Source organism: Lithobates pipiens, unplaced genomic scaffold (assembly GCF_037356315.1).
Source record: "Lithobates pipiens isolate NorthernLeopardFrog02 unplaced genomic scaffold, aLitPip1_a1.2 Scaffold_18, whole genome shotgun sequence".
Classification (NCBI taxonomy): domain Eukaryota; kingdom Metazoa; phylum Chordata; class Amphibia; order Anura; family Ranidae; genus Lithobates; species Lithobates pipiens.
Genome location: NW_027507758.1, coordinates 221,303,140 through 221,315,373, shown reverse-complemented (window position 1 = coordinate 221,315,373; position 12,234 = coordinate 221,303,140). Strand labels below are relative to the sequence as shown.

At 43.0% G+C, this 12,234-nt stretch overlaps 1 protein-coding gene across 22 annotated transcripts in view; it reads left to right on the top strand.

Moving 5' to 3' along the window:
* The window catches only part of AFDN (afadin, adherens junction formation factor), a 346,736-nt gene that overhangs the window by 189,179 nt on the left and 145,323 nt on the right, over positions 1-12,234 (top strand). For all 22 annotated transcript variants that reach the window (XM_077486594.1, XM_077486591.1, XM_077486597.1 and 19 more), the window contains 3 exons: positions 266-409; positions 527-725; positions 1,184-1,287. In XM_077486594.1, the coding sequence (XP_077342720.1) occupies positions 266-409; positions 527-725; positions 1,184-1,287 (447 nt within the window). The remainder of the gene's footprint in view (positions 1-265; positions 410-526; positions 726-1,183; positions 1,288-12,234) is intronic.

The following is a 12,234-nucleotide window of genomic DNA, read 5'->3' as shown; positions in this document are numbered from 1 at the left end:
AAGCTTGAAAGGCAAAGAGGGCACCAGAAAACTGTTATGCAAGTGTAGTCATTGGGTGGAGACAGTTAGCTTATCAGTAGGTTTTACGACATGTGAAGTCATAAGAGCAAGGAGAAGTTTCCATTGCTAACACCCGTAGAGATAATACATCCATGCAGATTAAGCTGTAATGAGATCTGAGCCTAGGAAACAAATGTTGACATCTAAGCCACCATACTGTGCACTGGTTTCTCCTACTGATTTTTTTTTTTTTTGTACCTCACAGGCAACAACTCTACTTACCATGGACAAGTACTCTCCCCAAGATATCCCTAACATTAACAATACCTGCTTTAAACTAAACTCCTTGCAACTGCATGCTTTATTGACGAATTACCACTGTGCACCAGATGAACCTTACATTCCTACGGTAATCAGTTGATTATGGTGCTATATCTGTGTGATCATTTCTTTGTCTAAATTGCCAAAAATCCCAATAAGCTGCACAATTTCATATTTTTTTTTTTTTTTTTTTTTCAATTTACAGGAACTGATTGAGAATGTAGTATCTGTTGCTGAAAACACTGCTGATGAATTGGCACGAAGTGATGGACGAGACGTTCAGTTAGAGGAGGATCCTGATTTGCAGTTGCCTTTTCTTTTGCCTGAGGATGGCTACTCGTGCGATGTGGTTCGAAACATTCCGAATGGTTTACAGGAGTTCTTGGACCCATTATGCCAAAGAGGTTTGTAAGATCTAAAGTTGCAAAGTATTTGTAGCTTTAATTTTTGGAGAAAAGCATCTTAAAAGTGAATATATACAGTATTGTTTCAGACAGGTGTGAAAAAATAATTGCATTAAAAATGCTTTCAGAAATAGACCTTTGACCTATTTAAAGTGAAAGTAAACCTGGGGTTCATCTTTGAATATATGTTTTTGTGCTCACAGTTAACTTTAAAAGAGTACTTGAGTTCACTGTATGTTCAACACTGGACTGAATAGCTATATATGTGTGTGTGTATATATATATATATATATATATATATCTGTTATTTATATAAAAATGGTCTTAATAAACAAGAATAGCATCTTGAAAAGTGAAGTGGTGAAGATTTTCTTAGAATCAAATTTTCATGTATTTAGTGTGTCTGTGTTGCATGAAAAAGGTGTTCATATTGATTTTTTATTTTTTTTCCTCCAAAGGCTTTTGCAGGCTTATCCCTCATACCCGTTCCCCTGGCACGTGGACAATTTTTTTTGAAGGTGCAGATTATGAGAATCATATGCTGAGTGAAAGTGCAGATATGGTAGGTTTTTTCTTTTTTTTGTTTTTTTAAGTGCAATCTCCGTTTATGAAAATTCTATGGTAAAGTATAGGGCACAGAAAAGTAAAAAAAAAGAGATGGGACTACCCTTTCAAATAAACAGGAGTAATCAATAATCTGCGATAGATAAGTGCCACATAAAAATGTTAATGCAGTAAATAATTATTTGATTCCCTGCAGATTTTGTATGTTTTCCCACTTAGAAAGAAATGATGGATCTATAATTTTTATCATAGGTATGTTTTAAATGATTGCGACAGAATTTCAACCAAAAATACAGAAAAAGCAAATGTAATAAATTGAGTTGCAGTTCAGTGCGTAAAAGAAGTATTTGATCCCCAAATAAAATATGACTTAGTACTTGGTGGAGAAACCCTTGTTGGCAAACGCAGAGGTAGGTCGTTTCTTGTAGTTGGTTACCATGTTTTCACACATCTCAGGAGAGATTTTGATCCACTCTTCTTTACAGAACTTCTCTTAATCCTTAAGGATTAATGGCTGTCTCTTGGCAACTTAAAGTTTTAGCTCCCTCCATAGATTTTCTATACAATTAAGGTCTGAAGGCTGGTTAGGCTACTCCATGACCTTAATGTGCTTTTTCTTGAGGCCCCTCCATTGCTTTTGTGGTATATTTTGGGTCATTGTCATGCTGGAAGACCCATCAATGACTAATCTTCAGAGTTCTAGCTAAGGGAAAAGGTTCTCATCCAAGATTTTAAAATACATGGTTCCGTCGATTGGCCCCTCAATGCATAATGTTTCCACCTCCGTGCTTGACTGTAGGGATAGTGTTCTTAGGGTCAGAGCTAGCATTTTTCTTCCTCCAAACACGAGTCGATTTAATGGCGAGCTCAATTTTGGTCTCATCTGACCACAGCACTTCTCCCAATCCATCTTTGAAATATTTACATGTTCATTAGCAATTTTCAGATGGGCCTGCATATGTTCTGCCTTGAGGAGGGCGAACTGGCGGGCACTGCAGGATTTCAATCCATGGCGGCGTATGGTGTTACTAATGTTTGTTTGTTTGACTGTGGTCCCAACTGCCTTGAGATCATTCACATACTCCTCCCATCTTCTGTACTGATCCCTCACATTTCTAATGATCATCCTTAACCTATGAGGCCAGGGCCGGCACTCCCGCTAGCCGCCTAGTGGCGCACTGCTGCCCTGCCTAGCCGGGAGGGTACAGGATGACCCGGATGGATCATTTTGTGAGTGTGACATCTCATTTCATGGGTCCCGGCGGCCCTGCATGAGGCAATTTCTTGCATGGAGCTGCAGACCGAGGGCGATTGATTGTTCTATTGCAGGGGTGTCCAAACTACGGCCCTCCAGTTGTTCAGGAACTACAATCCCCATCATGCCTAGTCATGTCTTTGAATGTCAGAGTTTTACAATGCCTCATGGGATGTGTAGTTCTGCAACAGCTGGAGGGCCATAGTTTGGACACCCCTGTTCTATTGGATTTCTTTCATTTGCAAATAATGGTTCCAACAGTTGTTTTCTCACCAAGCTTCTTGCTGATGGTCTTGTAGAACATTCTGGCCTTGTGCCGGTCTACAGTCTTGTCCTTGGCTGACTTTGACAAATTTTTTGTCTTGCCCATGATTGTGAATTTGAAAGGAAGGAAGAGATTCTGTGGACATATGTCTTTTATACACATAAGTTGTTGTTAGGAGCACCTTCTTAAATTGACATGACTAATCTGTGTACCACATGAGCACATGAGCACATGCTGTAGACAGTCTGTGGGAGCCAGACTTATTGTTGGTTGGTAGGGGATAAAATACTTATTTTACTCTTTTATTTTAAATACTTTTATTTTACTGAACTGCGACTCAATTTCTAACATTTGTCATCGTGTTTTTTTTGTATCATTTAAATTACACCTATGATGACAATTATAGACCCTTCTTTTCTTTGTATGTGGGCAAACGTACAAAATCTGCAGGGGATCAATAATTTTCCCCATAACATGTCAGACCCATGCACCTTGCATTGTAGCTCACCACCATTGGAGAAATGTCACTTATATAATTCTGATGAAGCTGATAGTAACACAAGAGGTAAGGTGTTGTTAATGAGACCTAGGAACTCAGAATTATGGAGATGTGAGGGTCTTCAAGTGCCTGCTAAATATCTTTAAAGTGGTTATAAAGGCTCAAGGTTTTATATCTTCATGCATTCTATACATGAAGGTAAAAAGCCTTCTGTGTGCAGCAGCTCCTCTAATACTTACCTGAACCCCATTGTGATCCAGTGATGTGCACGAGAGCCTCCACTCTCTGGGGAATCTCATGCCTCATTGGCTCAATCCTAGCCAGAGAGAGACGCAACTTTGTGTGTGTAAATGAACACGCAGAGCAGGGCTCAGAAACTAGCCTGCTTGGGTGCCCACACATCACGCTGCTTGCTCTGGGGGCACTTGGCAGGAGGGTGGGGTCAGGAGCGCTAACTGGGTACCTGAGATGCACAGAACAGGTGAGCATGACATGTTTGTTTATAACAAAATAAAACCCCTTTAAGATGGACTTATGGAGCAAAGAGGAAAAAAGATGGTAAAGTGTGTAAGGAAACAGAACAGAAAGCATAAGTAAAAGGAGGGATATTATTATGTGGAGAGTGGGGAAGAGAACCGGAGATCCAAAGCCTGTCAGGTAGAAGTGCACGCTTGTATTTTGATTTATAAGCTCATGCGAGGGCCTAGAAGTCATTAGTTGTCATGTAGAGGTTTCATGAGGGTCCATTTGGCTTAAGAATCATATCTGTCCTGACTTTGGGCAATTAATTCCTCCATTCTTATCACTTAGCATACTTTTGCAACCTGTTTCTACACAGTCGGGGCTTAAGATGACTGTCAGTATCTAGGAATAAGCACTCCAACTGTGCAGATAAAATATTTTAAGCAGTGATTTTTTTTTTTTTGGGCTGCTGAAAGCAATGCAATTTCTGGGGTAAGTTTGATGGTGTCTGAAATAACTTTAGCATGTATCTGAGCCACCGTGTACCATAAGGACCTCAATTAAGGGGCAAGTCCCCCAGATGTGCAAGAGTGGAAACCTCCTTTGGACAGCAGAGGTTGGAGTTTGTAGAAGAAACTCTATGTAGTCTGTGATGGGGGATCTATAACAAAAACTGGCCATACGTGTGGGCATGGGTGAAGCAATTTGTGGGTAAGACTGAAGCACAAAAATGTAGTTTCTTCCATGAGAGATCTAGTCCATTCTTTCTCCCCCTAAAGAAATGTAAGGCTCATCTAGAATTTCAATTTTGAGCATAGATTATCAAGCAGCTAAGATCAAAGAGGTGAAAGGTCAGATAAGTTCAAGGAGAATGCAGACCCAGTTAGGTTATATAATCAGTTTTTCAATTGAATAGGAACATATTTTACACATGAAATTGTTTCGGTGAGGGACTTTTTATTATATTTTTGTAAGCTTACTTTGTAGTTGCTGAGCTCACTATGTTTGAAATTCCTGCAGGAGTGAGGGGAGCCTGATTCTTGGATTAATAAAATCTAGAAGTAGATGCATGAACTGATATTAAACAGATGTGTATTGAACATTAGACATAATGCGTTAAGATAGACTTTTTAGTATTGTCTTTAGCATCTCATTGTGGGATGAACCACACCTGTTCAATGTTTATAAGAGACGGTATCAAAGGAGTAAGGCAGGTAGCCAAGATCTTTGCATATATTGTAAAAGCTACATTAATAAGTAAAATTGGGTGGTAGTTGTAATGTGCGGCATCTTTTCTTGGTTTTGAAAGAACCGCTATATGCCCCTTTAATAACTGTCAGTGTTAAACATCTTCTGTAGCAATAGACTCAATATGCCCCAAAACCATTGGGGCCAGGGCAGAGGGGAGGTATTTTATGACATGAAGGATTCAGGAAGTGCCTCAGGTGGTAAATGAGGTCAAGCAATGTTATTATTTTTATTTTTTCCTTTATCTATGTAGATGGCTTGGTTAGTCTAAGTATGAGGTGGGTGTTGTATAACAGAGAAACAATGGAATTTGGTTGTAATTTGTTTAGTATCCATTATGAAAGAGTTATGTTGCGGAACATGGGTTGAAACTATTTGTTACTGTGTGGAGCAAGACAATATTTTGCCACATTTGTTAGCATGTTTATAGAAAACACTAGTAACTCAATCTCTGGATGACAAGCGGTTTCATATTGAGTATTTTTTTTTATCTTAACCCGGAGCTTAGTCAATTCCTGATGTGTAATCAATAAGGGTTCTATTTGAGAAGCTTCCGTCTCTGTGAATATCAAGAGTTAAGCAAGATCTCTACTACTTTTATTTTTTAGGCAAGTACCATGTTTGGTGAGAATTCCTTGCAAGAAAGCTTTAAAAGGGTTGTAAAGTCTAAATATTTTTTACCTTAATGCATTCCTTGAAGAGCCAAGGACATCAGTACTCTGCTTCTCGTGCTTCCCTAGACTTTCCTCGATCCCTCTGGGATCTTCAGGGTCTCTTGTATCCCGTCTCCTTCGTGTCCTGGGTTTGGCGAAAATGACACAAGTTTTTCTTACCCCGAGGGGATACCATCTTTTTTACTGGAAAGGCCTTCTTGTCTGCCGTCCTGGGCAAAACTCTATATCCCCCTCAAACGGAAGACCACATAGCTTCGCCTTTTGAGGCAGTATCTCCTGACCGTGTTTTAACCAATTAGTGCTCGAAACGCCAAGTTTACCAGGGCTGAGGCTCTTGCAGACATCCTTATGGATTCTGCAGAGGCATCTGCCATGTATCCTACTACTTTCTGTAATACTCCAACAGATCCTTGCAGGACGTTCCCGCTTCAGTATGGCTTTTCAGCTGTTCAAGCCTGTGCTCTAGGTTCCTGCCCACCACAGTTGAAGCTTTAGCTGGCTTTAAGTTGGCTAAGGTTGAGTCCCAGGCTTTCTTGTACAGGGAATCTGCCCTTTTATCCATGGTGTCCTTTAGGATGCCCATATGCTCAAATGCCAGGTCCGTATTTTGTGACACTTATGAAAAAGCTGCATCGAGTTTAGGTTTTTTGTTCCGTACTTGAGCACCATCCTCTTTAAAAGGAAATCTCCGCTTGAGTGATCTGGATGGTTTCTGACAGGAACTTATGTACTGGAAACACACAATGTTTATCTTCCCCCAAGCCCTGAAACATTTTATCATGTAAAGATAATTTGTCTTTGTCCTCTTTAATGTTCAAAGTCCTATGGATGGTCTTTAATCGCCCGCCTCTTCTAGAGACAGCTGGTAGCATGAAAACGAGGCTTCTTTTTCCTCATCTTCCTCTGAACCTGGGGAAACACTTCTCCCTTCCCTTTGTCCTCTGAATCACTGACCTCTCTGAGCGAGGCAGTAGATGGCCGGGGACAGGATGGTGAACTGCCTCTGTTGCTAGGCTATGCAACCGGACATTTGTCCAGATCAGAAAAGTGTCCGATAGTTCTCTCCGGAAAGAGCTGATTAGCTCTTCAGACTGGGTAGCAGTTGTCGCTGGGGATTTCTACTCTTTGACCAACTCCGCTATACAGGTCCTACATAACACCCTGGTCCAAGACTCTGTAAGTGTATTTTTACATGATGGCATTTCTTTTAGCAGGAGGGGAGGAATGCTTGGTCTTCTCCTTGACCTTTGTCTGAAAATAAACCAAAAACCACCCGACCAAAATATTTAAAAAAATGACATAATGTACCCCCCGAGCTGTTAGGCCAGCATGTGTACCCTTTAGTCACCGCTGCAGTACACACCACATAGTGACCACAGCACAAGCCCCACAGAGTCACTATGCTTAAAAAAAAAAATCACTTTCCCTAGCACTGTAAATTGAGGAGAGTGATGCACAGGTTCCCCCCCCCCCCCCCAGGGGCGTAAGTGAGGGATATGACCCTTGGTGATGAGGACAGGGATCTCTGCCCATGCCTACCTGGGCCTGGCTGACGTTTGTGGCTCCTGCTCCTGCCACCGCCGCCTGCTCCTCTAGCTCCATCGCTGCAAGGCACCAGCGGACGTCCGGATGCTTTATATTTGTATATTCCTGGTCCTTTCGCCACCGCGAGGACCGAAAATTACATCACCTGAAGGCCGCCTCCTCCCCCTCCGTTCCAGCGGCCGGAAGTCCCGCCCCCGGCTGGAAATTACGTGCTCACCATCCGGGACACAAAGCGTGGAGGCCTGAGATACAGGGAGATTGCCACCAACACTTTCTAGCACAGCCCACAATCTCCATCCCAGCCGGTCTGGTAGAGAGCGGGACCCCCAGCAGCCTTAGTCCTTGTCGGGCATGAAGAGGAGGAAAACACCAGAGCACCCCCCAACCGTTGGGGGGGGGGGGGCGGTGGGTGCTGGGCTGGCCTGACAATCGCCAAATAAAGTAACAGGTACGCACTTGCCCCTCCCCACCTGGAGAGAGCGCAGAAAACCCCTGATTTCCTGCAGCACTTGCACTTTAAAGAAACAGACTGCAGTGTTTCCTGGGAAAGTGGGTGGAGCTGCGCTCTCTCCAGGTGCTGTCCTGAAAGACGAGCTGAGAAAAAAATGACCTTTTTACAAACCTTTTTAAGAGCCTCTCATTTAACCGGGGCTGGTGTAGTATCCATTGTGTGCTTCAAAATAAAGTTATGGATGTTTAATCAAATATCTACTTGACACTCAACAGCTGGTTTTTGTGATCTTGCAGGTGTAGTATGCTTTGGGAAATATTGGGACCTCTAGTGTGAGAAAAGTTGTAGAGTGATCTGACCATATTTTGTTCCTAGTTTTAGTGTATAGAATCCATAAAAGGTGTGATGGGAGGCGAGGAAAAAAAACATTCCTACTCTAGAATTTAGGAATACTTGCGTAAAGTGTAATCCCTAGTGTGAGGCTGTTGAATGCACCACAGGGCTGAACAAAAACAAACCGAGGAGCTCTCTGTACTAAGAATACAATATTAGTACAGTGATCTCACTGCTGAGCTGTGTTCTGACAGGGGGCCTGTCCCCCCCACCCCCAACCAGAACACAGCGGTCAGCTCTCGCAGCTATTGGCTGCCAGCGATAAGATGCCAATCTTCCAGCATGCCCATTTTACAGAAGCCAGCTGTTCGGCTGGCTTATGTCAGACAGACTGGTGTACTTACAGGCCAAATATCGGCCGGTTTCTGTTCTGCCCGTGTGTGCTAGGCTTTAGGCTAAGTAGATCTTTATTGTCCAGAGTAATTGTCTTGTAAAATTATAAGCATTTGAGGAAGACCTATCTGCCATCCAGGCCTACTTGTTGCGTGAGGTTATCATAGGAAAAGGAAAAATGAAATCCAATAACTGCCCCTGCTCATTGCTTACTGCTCATTTTTAAAACAATATTGATGGTGTTAAAGGGATTTATTAGCTTTAAAATTAGTTTTCTGGGGGGAACAGGATTTGTGTTTAGTCTTTCATGGTTTAAAATAATTTAGATTAAATGCTGGGGGGTTGAACTCCCCATAAACAATCAAAGAGTCAATTTGCAAGTGAGCCATTGGGGGTATAGTGTGGTAGAGACAAAGGTGGACAAAGGTCATCTCTTCCTGTGCCAACGGGTGGGGAAAGGAAAGAGATGTGATGAAAAGGAAAAAAAGGGGAATGAGAATATCGCCTATTGGGAAAAGACACCATCTATAGGTGATGTAGGTAAGCTCTGAGGAAGGGGACAGAAAATCTCTCTCGATAATACACCTTGTGAGTAGAAGCTCACAGGGCGAAACCTAAATGGCGGGGGGAGTGTTCAGAAAGCCAAGGATACACCCTCATCTTGGGTTACATATTTAGTCAGGTTAATTAAAAGTAAAAAGGGGCAAGACTTTATTCACGTTGAAACGGCAATAATGGAAAAAGTTGTAATAAAAAATAACAAGTAACAGAACTGGTAAACTATAAAGCAAGTCATTAAAAAAATAAGGCACTTGGTTGCCACACCAGTGTTTAATGTAGAATTGCTGCCTAAAAAGCCTTAAAACGCGCCTCCCCCTCCTGCTGCCTGTGCTAAATAACCTGTGTAAAAATAAAGATGTGTATACTTGCCTATTTTCAGTCCACTCTAGTGAGCTCACGTTATCCCCTCTATCAATCAGATGCAGGGGAGAAGAAAGCGCTCGACAACAGCTGGCAATTCCGGGAGCGGTGACATCACCCATAGGCTACCATGTTTCAGCTGTTTTTGGTGCTCCCTCCTTTTTCCTGCACCTGCCATTGACTGACATGGGAGCCAGAGCAGGCTAAACATAGTTGAATATCCACATTTCTTTATACACATGTTAACATGAGTAGTTGAAGGGGGCGGGGACATTCTGAAGGCTAATTTAGTTTTGGGCAGTAATTGTTTTTAAAGTAGAGTCTTCCCTTCGGCAGGCCATGTGTTCTCTCCGCCGAGGTCTAAAGGTGTATACCTGTTGCCACGAGTTAAGAGACATCTGACCAGGTAAGAGGTGCTTGGTCTGCCTGGGGTTTAAGTTCTAGAGCAGGTAAATCAAAGGCCTTCAAAAACGCACAGTTCTTCCCTCCCTTTATCCTGTGTGTATGTCCTACCAAACTGGACTACATTGTTTCATTATTCATTGCAAGCAGCATAGCTGCCCATGATTTTATGAAAAGCGTCCTCAAATTATTTTGTGATCTGTTCATATACCTGTTAATACCATGACATTTTCGATCACTGCCTTTTGCCTTGTTGCGATATGTTTCATTTGTTGAAATAGACATATATTCTACCATAAACCCCAACAGATCCATAGGTGAACTCAGGATATGTCTTACCACCTCTGTTCGATAGCAAACAAAAAGTATACCCCTTCTGTATTGAATATTGGTATATTGGAGATATTTTGTTAAGAGCCGCATGGCCCCTTGACTAGTCAGGGTCCAATAGGACACATCCAAGAAAAGTACAATTTGTGAGCAATCAAAGTCAAGTCATACACAACAAAAACATTTTTTATTTTCTTAAATCAGGGGACACAGAGCCATAGTAATAACTATGTGGATTATATCGGCATATCAGGTGCTGGAAACTGGCACGCCCCTTAAGGTGTGAACTTTCCCCATATAACCCCTCCCATTACTGGGAGTCCTCAGTCTTTTCGCCAGTGTCTAAGGTGTTGGGCACGTGTAAGGATGTGTGTACTGAGCGGGCAGTAATCCTTTGATGCAAGCCAGCCATCCTAACCGGATCTGTTCTGATGTCTCCGTAATAGACTAAATGACCAGTACCCGTGCCTCGTCGTCCGAAGACACAAGGTTTTGCTTGTGAATGCTTTTAAGCTGGACCCTGGGATCCAGTACTTTTTGGTAGTAAGGCCAATAAAAGTTTACTGGCAGGGTCTTCTCACAGGTCCAAGATTGCGGGATTACCTGAGTGTACCCCTGTTCCTGAAGGTTTCCTTTCAGGGTCTCGGAGCCTACCGTGAAGGGCGGAGATTGGGCTTTTTATCTCTGATAAAGCCTTGTGGTGGAAAGGTAGGGGAGATTTTCTGCATGGAATCTCTCCTTCCATGTATTTATGTTGTCATGTCTGTGTCACCACTGGAGGCTGTATTGAGCACTCACCATTCTGACGCTGGAAACAGCAAAAGCTTTCACTCTCCTCTCTGTTCAAGCCAGCTCAGGCCTTCCAGTATGAAGGGGGGTCGGATCCCTTCCTGGGCCCCCAGACTGGCAGTTTTTGTTCCTTTGGATGCCAGCCAGCTGCCTCTTTTTTTCCTAAAGAAATTTTTTTTTTTGGGGCTAATCGTGGCTGTTTTACCCCCCCCCCCCCCCCCCCCCGGGACCGCCATGTTGCCAGCACTCATACACTTCCCTAGTTGAAAGGGGAAGGAGGGGAAGAGGAGAGGAAGTATTTTAAGCTATACAGGAAAATCTGAAGTCTGGCGGTGGAGGGACAGAGCAGAGTGGGTGCTGGCAGGTTTGGTGACATGGGCATTTTACTTTTGATTGACAACATTGTATTGTATAGCTAGGATTAATAGCAGTTATTGTACTGTACTATAGCCTAGCAAGTGGTACTGCCTCTGCTTTGTACTGTAAGCTATGAGTGACAAAGGGACCAGGAACCCCTCTAAGGTTTCTAGGGGGTTAATGGTATACAACAAACTAAAAACCCTTCCAAAAGAATGTCTGTCCTCCTCCCTGGGAGTTAAAAAGAAAAATATGGCCAGTCAGATGAAGCCATCAAGGGTAGAACACCTCTGTCCCTGTATTTCATACAAACAGGTTTTTCTTCTACCATTTAAAAGATTATTGCCATGATGTCTCCATAGTAGGACTATACATAGCAGATTCCCATCTGTCCTCTAGTCCTCTGGGCCCTTTTGTTGAGCTGCAGGAGGCTGGGGATCAGGTAGATCTTCCTAAATATTGGAAGATCTTCTTCAGAGGATCCTAACAGTCAGGTGTTAGTCTACTCCCTTACTTAACCCTTTTGTTGCCTGCCACAGGCACTGCAATTGGAGTGGCTCAGTCCATTAACCCCTTAACGTCTGCTCCACTATTGTGGTGGAGCACATTTTGAGTCAAGCCAATGCATTGGAAGGTGGTCTCCAAGGGGTTAAGGAACAGGTGTGAGATACCTGAAAGTTCTGCCTGATCAGCAGACCTGGCAAGGGGCTGGTGTATTTGACGCACTGTGTCTCTCACAGATGCTATGAACGACTCGATCATTTAAGCCCTATGGCTTATATTTGGACTAGTGCATTTTTGCAGAGGTCCATGGCTGAGATATTGGTCAACCGAAGCACCAGGTGAAAACCCTTAGCCAGTCTGTGTCCCTTAATCATGCAGCCTCTCCTATGCCTGGGGTATCTGCCTTTAGGCAGTCTCAATGATCTCAATCGTCAGGTTCAGGAGAAAGTTCCCAGGGGCAGCACCAGGATCTTGGGGGCAGAAAGCCCATGGAGCAGAATGCTATTGCCTTCTCATG